This window comes from Phasianus colchicus, chromosome 28 (assembly GCF_987193195.1).
Source record: "Phasianus colchicus chromosome 28, bPhaCol1.hap1.1, whole genome shotgun sequence".
NCBI classification, from domain to species: Eukaryota; Metazoa; Chordata; class Aves; order Galliformes; family Phasianidae; genus Phasianus; species Phasianus colchicus.
The window spans coordinates 2,902,125-2,925,795 of record NC_143463.1 but is presented as its reverse complement, the minus strand read 5'-3'; the positions used below and the strand labels follow the sequence as shown (position 1 = coordinate 2,925,795).

At 53.2% G+C, this 23,671-nt stretch overlaps 1 protein-coding gene across 15 annotated transcripts in view; it reads right to left on the bottom strand.

Moving 5' to 3' along the window:
* The window catches only part of TCF3 (transcription factor 3), a 60,468-nt gene extending 40,258 nt beyond the window's left edge, over positions 1–20,210 (bottom strand). For 4 of the 15 annotated variants that reach the window (XM_031604276.2, XM_031604282.2, XM_031604283.2 and 1 more), the window contains exons 1-3: positions 20,014–20,210; positions 17,507–17,608; positions 9,806–9,878 (exon numbers count right to left, since the gene is read on the bottom strand). In XM_031604276.2, the coding sequence (XP_031460136.2) occupies positions 9,806–9,878; positions 17,507–17,581 (148 nt within the window). In that variant the 5' untranslated portion in view covers positions 17,582–17,608; positions 20,014–20,210. Of the gene's footprint in view, positions 1–9,805; positions 9,879–17,506; positions 17,609–20,013 lie in introns of those variants that run through there. The other 11 variants (XM_090126166.1, XM_090126167.1, XM_090126168.1 and 8 more) reach the window with 4 other exon arrangements.
* Between the last annotated feature and the right edge of the window lie 3,461 nt (positions 20,211–23,671).

Below are 23,671 nucleotides of genomic sequence, written 5' to 3'. Positions count from 1 at the left end.
TTAATATAAGAGGGGAAAAAAAAAACCAACAAAACCCCAACACAGCACGGTTCAAAAAGAGTTTCCTGACTTGTTATTCCATCACCCCGATCTGGAAATGTAATCACAACAACAACAAAACACAACCTCAACTGTCTTAAAGACTGAGCTGACCTGAGAGGCCCAGGGGAAAGGAGAACAAAAGTCAGAGCCCTGCAGCACCCGTGTGGAAGATCCGAGAGGATGTGAAATAAGCAGGATAGGAGCTGATTTTTAAGGTGGTTTTCTTTTTTTTTTTTTTTGCCAGGTAGGCAAAGTAAAGGTCACTGAGAGCTACTGAGAGGTAATGCTGTGAGCAAAAGAACTCGGAGAACAACAGAACAACCAAACCCATGGTTCTGTGCAGAGCTGCAGCAATTCAAGCAGCAGTGCTGTGTGCTGCCCAAAGCTGCTGCTCATGGACAAGTGATGGTTTGGGCTGGGAAAACAAAGCAAAGACCACTTGGAGCTCCACGTTCTGCTGCAGAGCCAAAGTGCTGCAGGGCTGGATGCTTTGCTTGTGTTTTGGAAGAAGGGGTGCCTGTAGGTATTGTCATCTTCCTTAGGCCAACCAAGGAGATGGCAAAGCCTAAAAGAGAGCAGCAGTTCCTGAAATACATCCCTTTACTTCAGGCTTGGGGGATGCAGAACCAGCTCAAGGCCATGCAAGGTATGGGAGGAAAGGTGTGAGCAGGTTGAACAGCGGTACAAGGAGGAATAAAGGCATCTCCTGCTCTCATTTCTTTCTTTTTTTCAAAGAGAGGAAAAAAAAAAAAACAAAACAACAAACCCATGACATTTGATAGGGAGGCACATCCATCTTCCCACCGCCTCTCAGGCCATTCATCATTTGGATAAAATCCAGTTTCACATTGAAATTCAGCTGGACTTTCAAATGCAAATACGAGGAGAAGAGCAACATATGGTAGAGGTTAGTAGTATTTTTCCTAATTAAATGGCGTACTGCTGTTTTGTATAACAATGTTAATGGGGCATTAACAAGCCTTTGGAGGAGAGACCACCTCACTTTTAAAAATATGCCTCCGAAAAGCAGAAGGGGCCCAGGACCTCCCCACTCTGCATTGTCACACAACTGTCCTCTGCAATGGGGGGCAGAGTGGGGCAGAGACCCTGCACCATTGGGAAAGGCAACAGTGATCAGCAACACCTGCATCCCCCACGGCTCTCTCTGTCTGCATGGATCCTGCAGGAGCGTGGCTGAGTCCTCCCCTGGGTCAGGGCCATGTTGTGGCACCCTGACAGAACCCAGCGTGGCTCTCAGAAGGTGAAAACCACAGCAATTCGCCATCTCTGTGAGCAGATGATGATTCAAACCTCTTGGAGAAGGAGAGGAATGGCTCCAAGTGGTCACAACCCCAGCTGCCACGTGGGACAAATGTCACCTCTGACACACAGCACTACCTGCAGGCAGGACACGAGGAGCAGCACGTGCTTTCCTGGAAGCTTTTCCTGTTTAAGACTGGTCAGGGTTCTGCAAACAACACCCTTTACTCTGCATGTTACCAAAACCCACCCACCCACGTGGGTTCCTGCCACTCTGGAATGATGCCATTCATTTCTCTTTGGTTCCTGCCTAATCATGAAGGTTCCCTGCTGGAAAAAAAGCTTGTGCCACGTTAACTTCACCTCCCTCTTGCTCCTGACGCAATCTCAAGCTAAATTTAGAGAGAGATGGTGCCTCTGGTCACTTTGGAGGTGGGGCTGTGCTGCTCAGGGCTTACAGCAGATGGACAGGAGGTACTCAGGTTTTTCTCCTGTTAGTCTTGGAGCTGAGCTACCTGGAGAGAGATAATTGAAAAATGCAGGGAAATAAAAGCAGGTGTCCTGGCATCCACCTGCTCTAGCAGTGAGGCGATGAGATATAAGCTGCTGCAAAGACATCTGCCCTCCAGAAACATTCAGCACAGCATCCTGAAGGGCATTGACAAAACCACTCCAAAAATCCTCAAAAGATGAATCAAGAAACCTGCACTCACTGCTCACCTTTTCCCTCCTTTGATACTTTTCCCTGTGTGCTTCCATCCCACGGAACCACACAAAACCAGAACTTCCACAACCAGAAGGAAAATTCCCCCATCCAACCCCAAAGTCAGGAGGAAACCTCCCCCATCCAGCCCCAAAGCTAGGAGGAAAATTACCCCATCCAGCCCAAATCCAGGAGGAAAACTCCCCCATCCAGCCCCAAAGCCAGGAGGAACACTCCCTCATCCAGCCCCAGAGCCAGGAGGATCACTCCCTCATCCAGCCCCAGAGCCAGGAGGATCACTCCCTCATCCAGCCCCAAAGCTAGGAAGAACACTCTCCCATCCAACCCCAAATCCAGGAGGAAAACTCCCCATCCAGCCCTAAATCCGGGAGGAAAACTCCCCCATCCAGCCCCAAAGCCAGGAGGAAAACTCCCCCATCTACCCCAAAACCAATTTGCACTGCGTTCAGCACTGCATGGAGGGCAGAGTGGGGCTGTGCATGGGGCTGGCCCAGTCCCATATCCCCAGGGCAGCAGTTGGGGACAGTCCCCTCCAGCCCAGCTCAGTGCCATGGGCACAAACACAGCCATGCCACAGCTGCCAGCTATGGGTTTGAGTGCCATGAGACAGCTTGCCTCTGGAGCTCTCCTACCCCCGGCGCACAGCCGGCCCCACTTACAATTACACATTCAGCACCACAATGTATTTCACACTGTATTTCATGCCTCATTTGGCAACAAAATTAATTAAACTTTAAGTCAACACTGAAGGAGCGCAGTACCTTTCTTCCCTGTGTGGCATATATAACTCAATTTGTTTAAACTAATGTGCTAATCAAGACTTGCAGAATACTTGGGAACCTTCTGGCAGGAGGGTCTGTGAGACCTGCAGTGAGATCATCTCCATGCAGGCTCATCTCAGCTTGGAGGTGCACAAGGACCAACCAACAGCCCTAAAATCACTGCATGGTTGGGTTGCAAAAGACCCCAGAGCCACCCATCCCATTCCCTGCTGCATGCCCAGGGCCCACCCATGGCCTTGGGTTCCTCCAGGAACGGGGCACCCACAGTTTTCTGGGCAATGTGTGAAATGCAATCCAACAAAATGCATTAAAATACCACCCTCTCCTCCAGAAGTCATCACTCACAAAGAGACACCTGCGTTCAAACCTCCTGCTTGTGCATCCCGCTGGTTATGCAGCACAATCCCCATCCTCACACCTCAAGCCCATCAGCTTTGGGTAAATGCACATGCCCAGCACCTCAATGCTGCCCAGATCCCTTGTCCTCACTGCATGGTGACACAAGGGACAGCCAGGGCTCCCAGGGAGGCAGCTGTGAGCCCACAGGCTGCCACCCCCTCGCCATGCTCCTGGGATGTCTCAGCTATTTGGAGATGCTGGGAGAGGGCAGGCTAATCCCAACCCACGCGGCTGGGAATCCGAGAGGCAGATGTGGGCAAACTTCTTGGCATAACTGAGACAGCTGCGTCGGATGGCACCGTCCCACCACCCTGCAGCACCCAGAGCTGGTAGAACAGGCTGAGCACAGCAGCAAGAGCCAAGGCAGAAGAGAACCACTGCCAGCAAGCTGCCACTCCGCGCTCACCTGCTGCAATGCCTGCGACAAGGGGCAGAGGTACCAAGCCTGTTCCAAAAGCTTTCCAGGCACAGCTTGGCTCTCACTGTTCCTGGGCACATTTCCAGCCCAGGGTTGGGTGATCACTTTGCATCTGCCCCATCTACAAGGAAATATTGAGCTCCCAAGAGGGTCAAGGATCGTGATGTGGTGGGGAGCAATGCTGCCTTCAGCAGGGGGATGGAACTGGATGATCTTTAACATCCCTTCCAACCCAACCATTCTGAGATTCTTTGACCATCAGCTGATGATCTCTTCTCATGCACACGGTCCAGGGCTCCAAGCAGGCAGGAAACACACACACACACATCACATCACTGCTGTGAGCGTGGAAGTCAAAGCTGCTTTCCTCCAGTTGAAGCAGTAAGATGCACCACTGGTGAAAACGGTGCTTGCAAACAGCATCATCACCCTGTGGGGCTCAGTCTGCTCATGCATTAGGACAGCAGCAAACACACTGCATTTAACAGTAATTTTGGGGGTGGGTGAGAAGATGCATGTACAGCATCTTCCAGCCATGTCAGCACCATGGAGATAACAGAGCTAACTGGAGACGAGCCCATCCAGAGTAATAAAATGGCACCTTGCACTGATCTGTCCCCTTAAGACACTGACTTGCTATCTCTAATGAAAAAAAAAACGTTAATTCCAGTTTGGGTTAAACTGCATACAAACATTAACAATGGAGATGCAATAGGCAGTGACCGGTCACACGCAGGACACGTGCTGGAGCACGGCACCCTACAGAGCATGCAGAATTCCAAATTAGCAGCAGCAAGGTCCAGCAGAAACGCTTGCCAGACCTGCTGGGCCCCTTCCAAAGCCATCTCTCCCCTTTGGAAAGGGCACAACAAGCGTGGAAGGCTTCGAGCCGGGATGCTGAGCCAAAAGCAAGCTTTCTGCCTACTCCCACCAGCAGAACACGATAGGAAGAGCGGGATGAGGAGCACCCAGTGCTGGCAGGGTTTCCCAGTCACAGACACATTTGGCACCTACCTTTTTCCCCTCTCAAACACAGAAGTTCAGGTCTCTGCCCAACGCTCAGGCAGATGTGGGGTGAGCTGAGGCAGAGCTGCTCTGCATCCCAGTGCCAAACCCTTCGCACGCCGCTGATCATTTTAACGGGATCCCTTGTGATCGAGGCAACAGCAGCCTGAGCAATGCAACAGCATCAGGCACCACCTCCTTTTATTAAAAGAAAACAGGTGCAGCTTCTTTTGAAAGGCAGAAGGCAAACTCCCACTAAAGCTCTATGCCAGGTGAAGCACAGGAGGGCTCACTTCATCACAAGCCCTCGAGCAGGCAGTGTTTCACCAGGTCTGCATGGCCTCATCTTGGGAAGGGGAAAGCTCTATGGCAGGAGATGGTTGCACTGCTCCAACTCCTTGGCAAAGTGAAAGCTGTGTGCTTAAACAAGGACTGTGTCGCATTTGCAGTTTCTAAACAAAAGCTGTCGCTTATCTCAGTGCAGAGTTGGCTCTCTGGCACCACCTGACATTCCCTGGGCTCTCTTCTGGTTTGAAATCTCAAATCTGGCCAGAAGGACCCTTTCCCGGGGGTGGGAGATGAGTAAAAATCTCCTTCCCCTGCACGCATGCACCCTCTCACCCTAAATGTAGGCACACCAAAGCCGGCAGTGAAACTTCTAAGCGCTGAGCTGACCTTGGAGCATCACCTTTCTGGTTCTCCTGCACTGCACCCATCACAAACCCGCTCCCGTGGGATGGCCTCACTCCCTGCACAGAAAGCTCAAGGGAAAAATAAAACAGATTTGATGAAAAGGAACAAAAACTGATAGGGCTGTCTTGGTGCATATTAGCTGCAGAGGTGCAGGGGGAGCACCTGGCATGGAGGCACCCCGTGGGGTAATGCCAGGGTTACAGGGGTGTGAGGTGGGCTGAAGGGATGTAGAGGTGAAGCCTTTTGTTTCCCAATGCCTACTGTTTCCTGCAGACCCACGTTCCCCATCTCCAACCCTACTTTCAGGATTGTTTTCATGTTTTTTTTTTTTTTTTTTCCAAGTCCTATTTTCTGCATCCTTAACCTGATCCACCCCAGGGTGAGATCAGGGAGAAGAGGGAGAACAGGAGCCTCCTGAAGACACAGACAAAGCACAGCTGAAAGCCCTTCAAAGCACCGCCTGCAGCACGTGGGAGAACTTCCCTTAAAGTCCTCCTGGCTCCGTTACTGGAAGGGCCAGGCTGGGAGCGTGGGGTGTTGCCCTCAGCACCCTCCTACACCCAGGCATGGAAACACTCCTGGGCTGCACAGAGCAGCAGACAATTGTTTCTTTCCAGGCTTTGTCTTGTCTATAGCAAGGGATTTGTCCTTCCTTTGATAACGGCCAGAAGTCATTTGTGTTTGGAAGATGCTGTGATGCCAACAGAATGCTCTGATCGACTCCTCGCCGTGGCAGCTCCTGCTTTGGTGACACACACACACACACAGGCAGCCCGAGGGACACGCTGCAATGGGAAGTGTCAGTTCCAAACAGCAAGTCCCATATTGCATCCCTCACGTCTGCCTTCCATCACATATCAAAATAGCAAGCACAGCCCCATCACTCCCACTTCAGCACAAGCAAAACATGTGGGGACTCGAGGCTGTATGTAAGGAAACGTGATACAGCCTTACTAATAAAAGCTTCTCTTTTCCTCACTATGGCAAATAGTTGCAAATGCCATTCTGCAGCCTGAAAGCCTATTGCTGCCAGCACAGTGCTCCCACCCCACCGCCTCCACTGCGATCCTGACCCATGGCTGCGTGCACACACACCCTCATTAAACCTTCCAGCAGCTCACCTGTAGCACCAATGACACAGACACCCTCATCTTACAGAGGATTTATTACTCTCGGTGCTGTTGCCACAGGTATCCAAGTTTGAATGTTGTTTAAAGCAGGCTTTCAAAGGGCATACAGACTCACCTGCCTCCAGGGAGAATGCATTCGCTTTGTTCGGGAGACTGTAACTTAAAATCTGTTACATGCACCAGCTTGTAACTCTTTGAAAAGCTCTCTGGTTCGCCAGCTTCAGATGTACTTTATGAACTTGCCCCGATCAAAGCAATTCCCTAACAACCAGCCTTGTCTCCCAGTCTCCCCAGCAAAAAGGCACCGAACACATTTTGGGGGTGGAACTGCAGTGCAGACCGGGAGAAAACCACCCGTTCTGAACCCACCTGAGAGATCTCGAGCACAGGAGCTCCCTTTAGCACAAAGCAAGACAGAAAAGACATCGCAAAGAAACAAGGCAATCTCTTTGCCCCCCCCCCCCCCCCCCATCACTCCTTCTGTGTTAAACGTCAACGAAAAATGCTCATTTCCATGCACAGCTCAGCACGCAGCTCCCTGCTAAAGGTGCAGCTTCAGTAAACACAGTGGGGCAGAAGCTTCTGCTTGGAGTGGTCCTCTGCAAACCACGAGATGGGGACACAGATGCAGCACAGGGATGGCACAGCGTGGCACAGGGATGACAAAACCCCATCCTTCTAGGAGCGAGATGACAGGCGCACGCTGAGCACCAGGGCTAAAATAAAATGCCAGCAGCAAACAGCACGGCCAAAGCTGGAAAATGCTTCTTGCAGCTCACAGCCTCAGGAAGGCCAACCTCCATGCTATAAATGCTGTGGCTGTGGCCTGCATGACGTCAGCTCCATCCTAGTGGCAATTGTTGGGTCGCGTCGTGCCAAAAAAGCGCAGAGCGGAGGTGCTGAATTGTCCAGGCAGCGGGATAGCTAAACCAGTTCCTCCCTGGTGCATTTGAGGACAGAAATGAGGGAAACAGTGGCAGAGCTTAAAATAAAACCAGGAGACAAATATAAAAGCAAAGAGATCTCAGAGCTGAAGGGCTTGTGTTAACACTTTGAGTTTCCTGGCTCCGGAGAGCAGCAGGTCCCCCTCCCGGGGCCACCCACGCGCTCTGGGGCAGCCAAGGCACTTATTAATTGGGATTTGGAAAGGATTTGAACTTGGGGAGGTTTTCTCATAGCGCTGCATCTCTTTACTGACCAGCTGGGCTCAGGAAGTGAGAGCCTTCTCGTGGTGAATGGGGCACAGTGACGGGCAGGGAGCAGCGCACGGCTCCCACCACCTGCTGCTGCACAAAGGGCACAGCCTGGAACCTTGGGATCCTCAGAGGTAGAAAATAACAGCACTGGGACTTCTCGAGGAGGAGGGAGATGAAGAGCGAGGGGCCACGAATTCACATTTCCAATGGTGGGCAGAAGCATGGAACATCGTTATTTGCAGCACGTCAGATAACATCAGTTTGTTATCTTGGGGTTGTTGTAATGATGAGATAGCGATGTTAAATTAAGCAAAACCAGTGCCCACAAACTATGAAAACCAGCCCATGCCACTGTCTAGGATCTCATTTAGACAGCATGGATCCTTCCAGAAGCTGCATGCACCCCTCTGCACAGCACATCTCATCAGCATCTCACTGCAGCTATTTCCCCAGCCAGCAAAAATCCATCCTCAGACACCAGGGGTAAGAGGGAATTCTCAAACACAGCTCTCATTCTCCAAAGAGCATAAAGGACAAGAAGCTGAAGGGCAATGCTGTGGCTTTAGCAACCCAAGCCAGGCTGCAGGACAGAGCTGTCCCACGGCCTCCGGACCGGGACGGCAGCGATTGTGCAACCTCTGTTGTATAATATCAGCCCTCTGTTTTTATGAACTGCTCACAGCCAGATTCAAAAAGCAGCAGCCCAGAGGAAGGGTGGTGTCAACATTACCTTTCAGTCACCCGAAAGAAAAGAGAGAGGGGGGAAAAAAAAAAAAAAGAAAAAGATTTTGTGTTGTTTCGGCAGCTGCCCAGCCAAGCAGAGGGGGGTCCAGTCACCGCATGGCTGCTGAGCACAGCCCTGCCTGCAGCCTCCCCTCTGGCCAGCCCTATAGAGCCTGCAGCCAAGGCAGCCTCTGAGCAGGAAACGAATTAATGGGAGCTCACTCCAGGGCTGTTCTCTCTCATGTAGCATGTCTTGGGTGGATTGTTTGAACGGCAGAAGTCACAGGCTACATACGCACATGTAGGAATGCTTGCTGCAAAGCTCAGCTTCCATTTGGGTTATAACCTGAGAGTTTCTGCCCTTGAATTTCCTCCCTTTCCTCCAGCACCCACTCAACAGCTTACCTCCCTGAGAAAGTGTCTGCTCAAAGCCAACCAGACAAGCACTGAGCAGGGTGAAAGCTCTGTGCTTCCCCAGCCAGGAAGGGCACAGCAGAACAGGGCAGAGCATCCCTCGCACACTGCACATCCCTATGAACTCCCAAAAGCTGCCCCATCATTGCTTCCTGCCAGAAGTGGTCCCCAGGGTTGGACACAGGCACTGCTGTTGGCACGGCCAGGAGGTCCCTGGATAGTTCAAGTGGAGCTGGGGCTGAGAAGGTCAAGTTTTATCCATCCCAGCTTCCTGCATGCCATGAGCAGCGAGAGCTGCATAGAACACAGCTTCTCTAGGCAGCAAAAGCCTGGCACAGTGTTGTCCCCAGATTCCCCACTTCAGCCTCATATTAATCCCCACCACGCTCCTTTCTGACATCTGAAAGCTCTGTGCCCTTCAGTGAACCTGTTATCACAGTTGGGTGGATTCCCAAACCCCTGTAAGGGATGGGGGGGAGCCCCTTCCCTGCACAGCTGCAGCTCAGTAGGATGGGCTCAGCAGCCCAATGCTTGCATATGGGCTCATGCAGCAGCTCCACACAGCCCTGCTGCCACCTCTGAGCTGCCTGGGAGTTGGGTGGCCAGGAGGGCTTTGCAAGAGGAACCTTTGGGAACAGAGAGATCCATCATACCTGCAGCAGGGAGCTGAGCAGGGCAGATACCCCAGTCACACCTTCTGGATAGCAGAGCACCACCAAAGCATCTCCTCAGTGGTGTCCATAAACCCTGGAAGACTTTTCTCTGTACATCTGCAGACGTGTGTTCATCTAAGCAGCTTAACAGACCAACACAGACTGTCTGCCCAGCACAAGCCCTCTGCCTGCCCAGAGATACGTGGGGCAACAGAGAACATCCCAAGAAACAGCAAGCAAACAGCCACCAGAAAAACACACAGAACTACTGAACCCGCTCCATTCAGAGCTCTGGAAGCAAATACACATTTATTACTTTATGTTGTTAAGAAAAAAAAAAAAGAATAAAATTGAAGATGACAATACCTGATCCTCCAAACTGAGTGCTTGCTAGGGTCGTGGGTCTGTTTTTTCCATTAGCCACTGGCAGGGGAAACATCTAGAAAAACAGAAAGATGAGAGAGAAAGGAGATTTCAGTCTGTGAGTTTTGCTGTGCTGCTGCAAAGAGGGGGTCAACACCGGGCAGGCAGGGGAAGGGGGGGTTTGGGGGGGAGAAAAAGGAGTGCTTTACTGATGCAAAAAACTTTCCTCTCCTCGTGCCCCTGCTGCATACATCAGCTGGAGGGCCAGGAGAGCAGCACAGCTGCGTGCAGATGCACACACACACATTCCTACGTGCATGAACTCCTCCTGTGTACACAGCACGTCTGGTTCCTTAGGTGAGACTGAGAGCCATCCAAGAAGCATCAGAACCCACAGCTCCTTCCCCAAGTGCTTCATTCGGACCAAAGGGCACCCAATGGGGCTGCTTTCATTCGTACAACACTCCCAGGGTGATGGGCAGCACCCAGCACAGCAGCATTTAAACCCATTGTGAATGACATGAATGCATTTTGCCAACCAGCTGTTGGTTGCTGCGCTGCTGCAGCCCTCACCCTCAACCAGGGAGCTCCCACCACCAGCAAAGCTGCACGAACATTTGTATTGTGAGCAAGGAGGCCTTCAGAAGCTGCTATTTAACATCTGAGATGCACCTGCGTGCGGCAGAAAACTGATTCTCCTCTGCAGCCAATAAAACCAGCGGTGGGAAACGCCTGCTGAATTCACATTTTCATATCCTCTGCCACTCCAGTTACTTTCACCACCAGCCATTCCAACTGCTCTTATTTTTTTTCACTGTGCAAGGTCTGAGTAACTCCAAAGTTGAATGCTTTGAAGATTAAACAATGCAACGGCAGCAGAGCTTGCAGGAAGGCAGCTCCGTGCCCTGACATCACTGCTCTCTGCCCATGGCCAGAGGTGCTCCTTTGTACAAAACCAGCCCACTTACAAACGCTGGTGAGGAAAAAACACAGCTACACACAGAATGGATGCAAAGGGAGCAGTGAGGAAACCAACTGCCATTCAAAAAGCAGGCATTTGGGATCATACACACGTATGCACATGCACACTGCGGGCATTACACACACACAGGCACTTTACATAGAGGAGGGAGTGCTGTCTGAGCACACGTGGGCTCCCAGCAGCTCTACACCCCCCAGCTGCTGCCTGGGGTCTGGAGCTCTGGGGGGCCTCTGAGGGCTCGGCCCCCCATTGCTACACAAGCTTTGCTTCCTCAGGAAGTCGGGCTACAAAAGAAACCAACTCTAACAGCACTGAGGCTCGCAGCCTGCCTCCCTCTGCAGTGCCACGGCGTTGTTTTCTGCAAATAGCTCTGAAAGGATGGAAAGCAGAACCTGCACGGCTGCCCCGAGCTGTGCCCGCCTCCATCTCTGCTACAGGGCAAGAAAGCAAAGCGTCAGAAGCCCTTTTCCAAGAGGAGGTGCTGTGTGTGTGGACACACTGGAACAGGTTGCCCAAGGAGGCTGTGGATGCCCCATCCCTGCAGGCATTCAAGGCCAGGCTGGATGTGGCTCTGGGCAGCCTGGGCTGCTGGTTTGCGACCTGCACATAGCAGGGGGTTGGAACTGGATGAGCATTGTGGTCCTTTTCAACCCAGGCCATTCTGTGATTCTACACGTGAGCACCAAGGGATGGGACATGCAAACATCACCATCTCCAGCAGTGAAAACACAACAGCAAAAAGCACCACCGGCTCTTTGTCACGAGCATTTCTGCTCACACGACTTGCTGATGCTGGCAGAGGAAAGGCTTCACAGAATCACAGAATCACAGAATCACAGAATGACCTGGGTTGGAGGGGACCTCAAGGATCATGTAGTTCCAACCCCCCTGCCTAGCAGGGCCACCAAACATACGCCTTTACTAGATCAGGTTGCCCAGAGCCTCGTCCAACCTGGTCTTGAACACCTCCAAGGACGGGGCATCCACAACATCCCTGGGCAGCCTGTTCCAGGACCTAACCACCCTCCTAGTAAAAAACTTCCCCCTAACATCCAACCTAAATCTTCCCTCTTTTAACTTAAAACCATTTCCCCGTGTCCTGCTATTATCAGCCCTTATGAAGAGTTTATTCCCCTCCTGGGAGTAAGTTCCCTTCAGATATTGAAAGGCTGCAATGAGGTCGCCCCGCAACCTTCTCTTCTCCAGGCTGAACAAACCCAACTCCCTCAGCCTGTCCTCATAGGGGAGGTGCTCCAGCCCCCTGATCATCTTCGTGGCCCTCCTCTGGACCCTTTCCAAAATCTCCATGTCTTTTTTGTACTGAGGGCTCCACACCTGAACACAGTACTCCAGATGGGGCCTCACAAGAGCAGAGTAGAGAGGGACAATCACCTCCCTATCCCTGCTGACCACCCCTCTCCTGATGGAGCCCAGGATCCCATTTGCTTTCCGGGCTGCCAGAGCGCACTGCTGGCTCATGTTAAGTTTCTCATCTATCAGGACCCCTAGGTCTTTCTCTGCCGAGCTGCTCTCAAGGACAACTCCCCCCAGCCTGTACAGGTGCCTGGGGTTCTTCCGGCCCAAGTGCAAAACCTTGCACTTTGCCTTATTGAACCTCATTAGGTTCACCCGAGCCCAGCTTTCCAGCCTGTCAAGGTCCCTCTGAATGGCCTCCATTCCCTCCACCGTATCGACTGCACCACTCAGCTTGGTGTCATCAGCAAACTTGCTGAGGGTGCACTCCATTCCCTCATCGATGTCATTAATAAAGATGTTAAAGAGCACCGGTCCCAAGACAGACCCTTGAGGGACACCGCTCGTTACCAGCCTCCACCTGGACATAGAGCCATTGACCACCACCCTCTGTCTGCGGCCTTTCAACCAATTGCTTATCCATCTAGTTGTCCACCCGTCAAATCCACTTCCCTCCAGTTTGGAGATGAGGATGTGATGGGGGACCATGTCAAAGGCCTTGCTCAGGTCCAGGTAAATGACATCAGTTGCCTTCCCTTCGTCCACCAATGCCGTCACTCCATCATAGAAGGCCACAAGATTAGTTAAGCATGACCTTCCCCTGGTGAAGCCATGCTGGCTATCTAGGATCACGTGCTCGTTCTTTATGTGATCAAGCATATTGTCCAGGAGGATCTGTTCCATAATCTTCCCAGGCACGGAGGTGAGACTCACCGGCCTGTAGTTACCCGGGTCCTCCCTGCTCCCCTTCTTGTAAATGGGAGTGACGTGACCCTTCCTCCAATCGTCCGGGACCTCACCTGACAGCCACGACTTCTCAAATATGATGGAGAGCGGCTCAGCAACCACCTCAGCCAGCTCCTTCAGGACCCTGGGATGCACGCCATCTGGCCCCATAGACTTATACTCATTCAGTCTAAGGAGGCACTCTCGGACTTGCTCAACCCTTACAGTGGGGAGGGATTCGAGTGGAGAGAATGAGCAGCTTTGTTCCACTGTGCTCTGCAAAGCGGGGTCCCCCCCTGGGGCAATCCCCAACCCGCAGGGATGCCCTCGCCCCCGCGTTCCTGTCCTCCCCTCCAAGGGACTGCGGAGGAGGGAACCCCGACTGCTCGCTTTGCATCTTTTTGAGGGCTCCCAGCATCACTTTTTGGTTTTTTGGGGTGGCTGTTTTGCTGCCAACCTGTTTTTCCACCGCAGTGTGGGCTGTGTGGAGCAGTGGGGCACAGTCACCCTCCAAGCGCCCGCCTGTGTCACTCGCAGCCCGGGTTCACCCACCCACTGCGAGTTTCCTTTCTGCTTGAAGCTCAGCTTCAAAAATAAACAGGGGGAGGAAGGGGGAGGCTGGCACACACCGGGGGGACCCGGCACAGCCTCCCAGGCTCCGTAATTGGGTCATTACGGGGCCTTTGTTGGATTTGAATCACGTCGATTTAAGCGGTTGTGTGAAATCCCCCATCTTAAGTTCCCCTATGCTGGGTCTGACATTGCCAAAAGTGTGTCCTCAAAGCTCTGAGCCCACACTGCTGCCTTTATCACAGCATCATAGAATGGCTTGGGATGCAAAGGACCACAATGATCAACTCTTTTCAACCCCCCTGCTATGTGCAGGGTCACCAACCATCAGACCAGGCTGCCCAGAGCCACATCCAGCCTGGCTCTGAATGCCTTCGTGGATGGGGCATCCACAGCCTCCTTGGGCATTTCTCCCAGATGCAAACCCAGAGCAGAGAAACCCAAACACTCAGGAAGTTCCCAGCCCCCACGCTCCCAGAGGCGGACTCGTTAGAAATGGAATTTGCCAGACCCAGTAACAGCACAGAGCAGCACCTCATTTATTGGGCACTTCCACCGGAGCATCAGTGTTCTCACATTAAATGGCTGTTCTCACTTCCTCTGCTCTCCCACCTCCCGAATCCGGGCTGCACCGACCTCAGGGCTGAGCTCCCAACCCCAGATCTATTTTGCAGAGTGGAAGGCATCCAGCTGCTGATGCGGGGAGAAGAGGGAATTCGCTCCCTGACGCTGCCAGCAGGATATTTCAGACGTTCTCATTCCAGACAGACCTTCCTGACTGCAGCCCCAACATCCACAGCGGCGTAAGGCAAACCTCACTTGGAACAAAAGCAGCAGTTTTATCACGGAAACGCAGATGCTGTGCCTTGGCCAGAGCTGGGCACTGGGTGCTGCTGTGCTGCAGGAATGCTTTGGGTTCACCCTCATCTCAAGGGTTGGATCGCTTGCTGAGATCAGTCCTGGGTGACTGCTCACCCTCTGCCCACCCTCACCGAGTAGAACCCCACATCCTGCAGCATATGGTTAATACTCTGCTAATAATCATGGCTGTTAACAGTATTTCACTCCTGCCAGAGACCTAGGCTGGCACGCAGCCTCCTGCTGCTCTCCATCTTGGCAGTACATGTGAGCCCCACAGCCAGGATTCCCACCCCACAGACCCCCCATCCCCACCAGGGATCCTTCAGCCCTTCCCAAGACATGACAACACCAGCAGCGTGGGGCCAGGATGACCACACCAAGTACCTCCCAGCACACACACACCATGTGCATCCCACAACTGCAAAACAGAGCCTGGCAACTACAAGACAAAAAAAAAAATAATACAGCGCCCAAACGAGCATCTGCAAAAAAGAAAAAAACACAGAGCTGGCAATGGGAATCAATAGGCAGGGTGCTTTCTTGAAGCTCTCCTCCAGATTTGCAAGCCCGCTCTGGATCATGGCCAGGGAGCAGTGGTGAAAGCAAGCGTACAAATTACCTGCACTTTGGGGCAATTATAGAAAGTAATTTGTTCTGAGGAGGAGGGAAGCAGTGCACCGTGCACAGCCCAGAGCTGCATCAGCCCTCCCAGCCACACGCTTGGCTCCTGCTCACCCCAGATGCACATCACAGATTCCTTTGGTTTTTCATTCTCATTGTCAACTGATGGTGGTGGAAAGCTGTAGGTGAGCGCTTTGCAGCTCAGTAATTACCTGATGTATTTATTAAAGAGTCTTAAGGCTACGAGCCTGCTCACACTGACTGCGCACGGCTCTGACCATGCAGAGCCATGAGGCTCACTTAATGCACGGCACAGAGTGGGACCACAGCCTACAGGGGGTGAAAGGAAAAAAAACAAAACACCAAAGAACCAAAGCACTGCTTTGAAGCAAAACGCCTCCAGCATCTCCAAATGCCTCCAGTTTTCCTCCATCCTTCATCAATGGTTCAATGCTCCGCTCCTGCTCATTCCAAAATACCCCATACATATATATTTATGTACACACACTTCAGAGTGAACTTTCTGGCCCCAAATCCTGCATCCCAACGACACAAAGCAACCCAGGACGTGGGGTGCAGCATTCAGTTTTTGCTCTGCATCCCACAGGAGCGACGTTACCGTTCCCTTTACGCAGGCTCAGGGTGTGTGGAGCTGAGGGTTTGTGAAATGGACCTGGCTTAACTCCAGGCTGTGCTGGAGCCCAGCAGCCAACTGATCCCACAGGGAGGGGAATGTCTTCGAATCAGTCGTTGGCAAATGACATTTGCAGGCCCTGATCCCTCAAACAGCCGCCCCCAAACGTCGGAGCCTCAGACGAGCCCAGGACAAATTCTGGTCATTCCCCAGGTTTACACCAGCGTAGGAGGGCTGGAATTGAACCCAAATTCAACCCCTGGCTGAAGATTAGTCTCCAAGAAGAGAAATATTCAGATACAGAGGGAACAGGTCAGGACCTCTCCGTGGAATACAGCTTTCAGCATGCAAATGAGGCTGGTTTGGTAATTTGGAAATAAAGCTTTGGGTTTCTGAAAGTGAGTGGGATTTGATTTTTTTTTTTTTTTTTTTTGCTAAGAGAAAAAGCAAAGCAGGAGAGGAACTAACACAGCCTGACCCACAGCACTGCTGCAAATGGGGGCACAGAGGATGGCACTGCCCAGAGCATGACCCCAAGGATGAGAACAGGAATAAGCATGCAGCACTTCCAGCAAACCCTGAGCTTACACGTCCAGCTCACCCAGCACCCACAGCACATCACACTGCTAAACTAACAGCATCCCGACACGACGAGGCAAACTAAACCTCTGCAAATTGCTACAACACGGGATGGAGACCTCACCACCCCCCCAGCACGCAGGGACAGGCACCACTCAGCCCTATAAAAACTCCCACTGCTCAACCTCAGCAAAACGCTGCCACGCTTCAGCACTTCCCACAAGCACAACAAGCAAAGTGGGCACCCCTCATTTTGCCACTATTTCCCACCTTTCCTCTTCCCTTTTCCCCCCACCCAAGGTGCAACAAAACCCACCCTGGTGCCGGGTGCCCCCAGCCCCCCCCCAGCAGCAGCACCGAGGCTGCTCCTCCCATAGAGCTGCTTTCTCTATCTCTGCAGCACGAATGCTTATCTTAAAAGCAAGACATGAGCTGTGAGCACCCTGAGGGTGCAGCCCACAACCGAGGAACCCAACAGAGTTTTTCTCCTTTGAACACAGCTCTCCCCTCTGCAGTTACACCTGCCAGCCCTGCTGTGGCACGATGTGCATAACGCCATACGTCACCAAACGCCGGGCACAAAACCCTGGCCATGCTCTGTGGGACTTCTCTTCCCCCTGAGCTGCACACATCCCCATATGGGGGAACTTTTAGGTCCTGTTTCTTTGAAAAAACAGAGCTCAAAAAGCAGCTGAAGGTTTGCAGGCTACAGAAAAGCAGAGAGAGGGGGAACGCAAGTGCCTGAGTCCTGCTGAAATCATGAGCTTGGATAAATTTCAAATTGAGATAGAATAACCTGCGGGAGCAAAAGTTTAATAGTCTGGAGTTGGGGAGAGGGGAAAAAAAAGGCTGATTAATCGGCTACTGAAGTTACAGCTCTGCTTTAGGTCCACATCCAGGGTGGCAGGAGCAGCCACCCAGCTCTCTGCACCATCAGCACCGACACAGAGCTCGCTGCCTTACATTTCCCCTCAACTTCCCATCTGAAAAACCACCTCTGAGTGCCCCCCCCACGAGGAAACACCACACTTCGAAGGGGAAAGTGAGGGTTGGGGGGAAGGTGGGGGGAGGGACCAGGAGGGGCAGCAGCTTCGCTTTAACTTAAAAATAAACAAGTTGCAGCACATGTGCACGCACACAAACACGGCACATCTGAAACCCATCACGTCCAATTTACAGGCTCACATTTCCTCCCATTTCCAGCTCCCTACCCACAGCCCCGGGCCCTTTAAAGCCCCCCCGGGGTGCTTTCGCTCACCATACTGAAGTCCAGCAGGTCACTGAGCTCTTTGTCTGTCCCAACTGCAGCCATTCTCTGCTGCTGCTGATTCATACTCCCACAGACTCAACAGTGGCAGTCCTAGAGAAAGCAAGGGGGAGGGGAAAGAGATATTTTAATGACTGGAGCCAACCACCCACCCCATTGATGAATATTTAAAAAAAAAGACAGAGAGAGAGAGAGAAAAGGGAAAGAAAACACAACTCCAATGCACGTTCCCAACACACAGAGGCTGCGGGCAGAGCCTTCACACAGCACCCAGCACAGGAACAAGAGCTCTATTGACCAGACACACTTGGATGTTGGTTTTTTGCTGCCAATTGCACTCGTTTGGGCCAATTCTGTTCTTGGCGTGCGGCGAATGAAGGGGAAAAAAAAGGGGGTTGAGGGGGGGGAAAACAAGTGAACTCGTTTATCAAAGGGTTCAGGGTGAGTTATCACTCGGGTGCTTGTCTGGCTTGGCTTGCCTTGTGCTTCCCCCTCTTCTGGTGCTTCTCCTTGCTCAGTTATAAAAATGAGAAAGAAGGAAAAAGCAAAACAACCAAACACAAAAAAACCCAAAGGTCTGAACTTCTGGCTGCTTCCCTGATGCTGCTGAGCACCTGCAGCTGTGCTCATAGGGATGCCCTGAGCAGGGAGGAGCAGAGTCCAGGCCCCCCCTCCCCCCCAAAAAAAAGAGGAGAAAGAAAAATAATAATCAAATTAATTAATAATAATAAAAAAAAGCAGTTTTCAGACAGCGTTGCAAAAACAGAACCCTTCAAGCATCCTTGTGAAATGGGTAAATGTTATTCTTCCAAATATACAGGTTGTTGTTATTATTATTATTATTTTTCCCCGAGTTGCTACGATAGAAAAACATTTCCTTGGGAGGATGGAAAGGTCTGGGAGTAGATGAAAGATCCCTTTTTTTTTTTTTTTTGCCCCCTTTCCACACCCCCCCTCACTTTAGGAACTCATTCATGGCTATAAAGGGCAGCTGGCCAATGCATTTAACTCATTAATCATAAGGGTAAAAAAAAAAAAAAGAAAGAAAGAAGAAAAAAAAAAGGAGACAACTGCACACAGCCTAAAGTGTTTGTGGGGCCTCAGCCACATTTCAATGAAGTCTTATATTAAAAAAAATAATAATAATTAAAATCCAACACAACAAAACAAAACCAGCGAGAGCAGCATGGAAAAGCTTCCATCACTCTATTAAAAAAATAAATTAAAAAAAAGAAAAAGAGGGATTTTTGGGGTTTTTGTTTTATGTATGGATGTTACTTTTAGAGCACCCACTGAGCACAGGAACCCCCCCAGGACCCCCCTCCCCAAGTACAACTTTAAGAACCCACCGTTCAGCCTGCTCCTTAATTTTCTTTTTTCCCCTTTTATTTTTTTTCTCTCCTTTTCTCCTGCTCCTTTTAAAGAAAATCTTTCTTTACCCCGTCTATTTTCTTTAATTATTGCTTTTTAATCATTTTCCTCTCTCCTCTTTTCCCCCCATCCCCCCCTTACTATCAACCCAAAGCTCCGTCCCGGGACGCCCAGCCCTGCCCTCTCCCGGCTCTCTCCGCTCCCGCAGCAGCACAAAGGCCGGAGAACAGCCCGGGGGGGTCCCTGGATTGGATGGGGGGGGGGGCTTTAAACCACCCCAAAACTCCCATCAATGCTACACTCAGCGCTCCCCCCACCCCAAGCCTGCGTTGGGGCACAAAGAGCTGGGACTCCCTCAGGCCTAAGCTTGGGGAGGGGGGGGGGGCTCAACCTAGAAAGGAAGGGGGGGGGGGGGGGGTCATATCGCCTTATGGACCCCCCCAGTTCCTATAAGGCCACCCCAGGGTGGGGGTCCCGATCCTCACGCTGTGCTGGGAGAACCAAAAAGCCGCCCCCCCCCCCCCCCCTCCAAATCCAAATCACCCCCAAGCTGTGCTAAAGCCCCCCCTCCCCCCCCCCATAACCCCATCGTGTGTCGTGCGTGTGTGGGGGGGGGAGGGGGCACAACAGCCGCTCCCCCAGCCTAGAAACGCCCCCCCCACCTCCTGCACAACTTTCCAAGGGGGGCACACAGACCCCCCCCCCCCCCCCCAATCCCACAGATGGTGGAGATGAAATGGGGGGGGGGGTTTGAACTCCATTCTGGACTGCTGGGAAAAGAGGAGCAGCCCCCCCTTTCCCCCCCCCCCCCAAATACACACAGACCTCCCTCCCCCCCAACCCCAGCGACCCCAATAGGGGGTTTTCTCCCCTCCCCCCCCCCGGGGGCCGAACTCTGCGGACAATGGAGCTCCGGGTTGGGGGGGGGGGGGATAAAAGTTGGCGGCCGTCCCGTTTCACGGCTGAACACCGGGAGGGTTTGGGGGGGGGGGAGGGGGGGGGAAGGGGAAAAGGGGGGGGCACAGCGTATACGTTACCTTTTTTTTAATTATTATTGTTGTTATTATTATTTATTTAAATAATAATAATAATCATCATCATTTCTTAACGTCGGTTTGTTTCATTACCTTTTTCTGGACCGAACCGAACCCGCGGTGCGTGTACGCGGGGAGGAGCGGCGGCCGGGCATGAAGAGTCCCGCGGAGCTCAAGGCCCCGTTCCGGGCCCTTTGAGGGGCCGGCGGGCGGCGGCGGCTCCTATTGTTCTGCGCCGCCGGCGGGGTACGGCGCAGCGAAGCGGCGCGCTGAGCTCCGGCCCGGGCGGCGCGTGCGCCCCGGCCCGCCCCGCGCCCCCGCCCCCGGCGCGCCGGGCCCCAGCGCAACCACCCCCCCCCCCTTCTCCTTTCCTCCCTCCCTCCCACCGAACGACTGAGCGGAGGCGCGAAGCCACGCCCCTTTTGACTCCTCCCTCCTCCGTATATCCTTCCGCCGCTCTGAGTGTTTGAGGGCTCGGCGATGGGAAGGGGTTGTTGGAGGCCGCGCTTTGAGCTGCGTGGGGGAGGAGTGGGGGGAAGGGGAGGGGTGGGAGTGGTTTTTGTGAGGCTGAGCGTTGTTTGTGTGGGGAAGGGTGGGACTATGTTTTACGGCGGAGGGAGACGGAGAAGGCCTCGCACTCGTAACCGGAAGATGGACTGGCGAGCCGCAGGGAGTTATCCAATAGAAAGCCTCGGCGCTCTGAGCGGCGGGTTATGCAGCCAACCGGAGAGCGCGTTTCTCACGCCCCGCCCACCGAGCAATGCGCCGTTTGGGGGCGGCCGCTGGTTCGTGTCGCCGCCCGCACCGCCCGCGGAGTTCGTGCGGGCGGGCGGGCGTTTGTTGCGCTGCGCTCGTTGTTCGGGCCGTTACCGTGCGCGCTCCCGTATCTCTCCTCAGCCCCAACCATTCGTGGTTCCCCGAGTCCAAACCGCCCTTCTCGGCTTGTCCCGCAGAGCTGTGCCCCTCAGGGATGGCCGCACTTCAGCTCAGCCCTTCACCTGTGCTGTGTGCGCTGATAGAAGGCAACGAAACCTTCCCCTCACGCAGCTCCATCCTCCTCCCTTCCCTGTCAGCAATGGCGATTAAACCTCAGAGCTGCTGCCTTCCCCTGCACGCACCTCACCGTGTGCGTTTCACACCCCAAAGTTTGGCTGCAGCTGCAGTGGAGCCTTTTTTCATAGGCCTGCTGCAGTGCTGGGGGCTGCAATGATGGAGCTGCAATGGTGGGAGCTGCAGTGCTGGGGGCCGCAGTGCTGGGGGCTGCAGAGCTGTGGGTTGCACAGCTGGGAGCTGCAGTGCTGGGGGATGCAGTGCTTGGGGCTGCAGTGCGGGGGCTGCAGTGCTGGGGGCTGCAGAGCTGTGGGCTGCAGTGCTGGAGCTGCAATGGTGGGAGCTGCAGTGCTGGGGGCTGCAGTGCTGGAACTGCAGTGCTGGAAGTGCAGTGTTAGGGGCTGCAGAGCTGTGGGTTGCAGAGCTGGGAGCTGCAGTGCTGGGGGCTGCAGTGCTTGGGGATGCAGTGCTGTGGGCTGCAATGCTGGAGCTGCAGTGCTGGAGCTGCAATGGTGGGAGCTGCAGTGCTGGGGGCTGCAGAGCTGTGGGTTGCAGTGCTGGGAGCTGCGGTGCTGGAGCTGCAGTGCTGGGGGCTGAAATGCTGGGAGCTGCAGTGCTGGAGCTGCAATGGTGGGAGCTGCAGTGCTGGGGGCTGCAGAGCTGGGGGCTGCAATGCTGGAGCTGCAATGGTGGGAGCTGCAGTGCTGGGGGCTGCAGAGCTGGGGAATGCAGTGCTGGGGGCTGAAATGCTGGGAGCTGCAGTGCTGGAGCTGCAGTGCTGGGGGGCTGAAATGCTGGGGGATGCAGAGCTGGAGCTGCAGTGCTGGAGGCTGCAATGCTGGAGCTGCAGTGCTGAGGGCTGGTGATGCTGAAGGGCAAATCATTGCCTCATGAAGCACACCTGGAGCTGCAGGAACGCAGCTGTCCCGCAGGGCTCATGGCAGAGCTCCAAGAGTGAGCTTTGCTGCAGTAGGCTGAGCAGATCCATGCAAGAGTGGCGCAGAGGTTGCTCCTAAAGCCAAAACCCCTCCTGGGGCAGCAGACCCAAGCAATGGCCCTTGGGTTTTGGCCTTGGGAGGGATGCTCGCTGCTCCTCACCCAGCAGAGCTGTGGATTTTCTGCTCTGGGCATTCCCCTGCATTGTGTTTTTGTCTGTGCATGGGTGGATGGCAGCTTGCTGTGGGCCGGGCCGTATCCCAGGGCTGGAGCTGTTGTCCCCTCCATGGGTGACTCCTGGAGCTGCCACTTTTGGGGCCACTTTAGCCCCAATCCACCACCAGAGCAGGGAGGGGACAGGAGAGACACCAGTGGGGTGGCAAGGAGATGGGGGCACAGAGGGGACAAAGGGGCTCGGATGCTCCAGGAGCTCACACACTGGATCCTGGTGACTTTAAGCAACGAGCTGGGCTTCATATTTGCATTTAGTCACACTGTGAGTCAGACATTCCAGCCCCGGCTGCCGAAATACCTCAGCTCTGACTCCTTATTTCCCACTGCAACCTTTTTTTTTTTTTTTTTTTTCCTCTTTTTTCCCTCCTCCTTCTCTTTCCCTTTCTCCTCTTTTTCTTCCCTTTCTCACCTTTTTTTTCCCTTTTTTTTTTTGTCCTCACCCTTTTTTTCAGCTCTGCCCTGTGTTGAAGGCAGATTGAGGTCCTGGGGCACACGGGGAGATGTGAGGACAGGGCTGACTGGGCATCAGGGGCTGCATTTTCCCTATTGCAACAGGGAGTTGGGTCCCATGGGGAACCCCTGACAGAGTGGGGTCCAGCAACAATGGTGGGCAAGTGGAGAACACACCCTGAAGCCATCGGCATGGCAGCAGCCTGAGCAATGGGGGGGGTGCAGGATGGGACCCCCACCCCCTGGACACCTCAGAGAGGGGGGCTGGGAAGGAGCTATGTGGAGTATTTGGAGAGAAAGGCGGTTCTGTGCTCGGTTTCCTGAATGATGCATTCCACATGGGGTTGCATCACGCACAGCTGTTACATCACTTTAGCCAGGAAATTTAAAACAAGTGGTCTGGGCTGGAAATGAGAGGGGGGGGGGTTAATTATTATTTATGGACAACAGCGACAACAGAGAGAAAGGAAAAAAAGCCTCAAAACACTTTTTTTTTTTTTTTTCTTTCCTTCCTGTTGTTGTTTTTGTTTTTGCTTAAGAAACAGAACAAAACCCCAAGCCTGCCCCTCCCTCCATTCCAGTTGCTTTGTCCCCAGCTCCTGCCCTATGTGATGGCTGTGGCCTTGGGGCTCCTGCTGGCCATTCAGGGACCTTATATCCTTGGGGATGTAGGTCCCCATGGGTGTCCCCTCCATCCTGGCCTCCCCCATCCCAAGGGGACAACCCCATCCCAACCATGGGATATCAGTGGGACAGCACTGACCCTTCTCCAGCCCATTTCCCTCTTTCTTTCCTGTCTATGGGTACCACTGTGTGCCCTTCCTCCCATCACAGCCCTCATCTTCCTCCCTTCCCTCTACAGGTGCAGCGTGGTGTGGGGCGGAGGGTTGAAATGGAAACTTCAGAGGGGGGGAATTTTATGTGTGCAAAACCCTTTTGCTTTGTGCAAATGGTGAAAAATGCAAAAAACCATTCATCAAAACATCAACCCGGTGCTGACAAACCCTCCAACCCCTTTGGCTCGGGGGTGGGGGAGATGACAGTGAGCTGTGCCACAGTCTGACCCCTCCAAGATGCCACT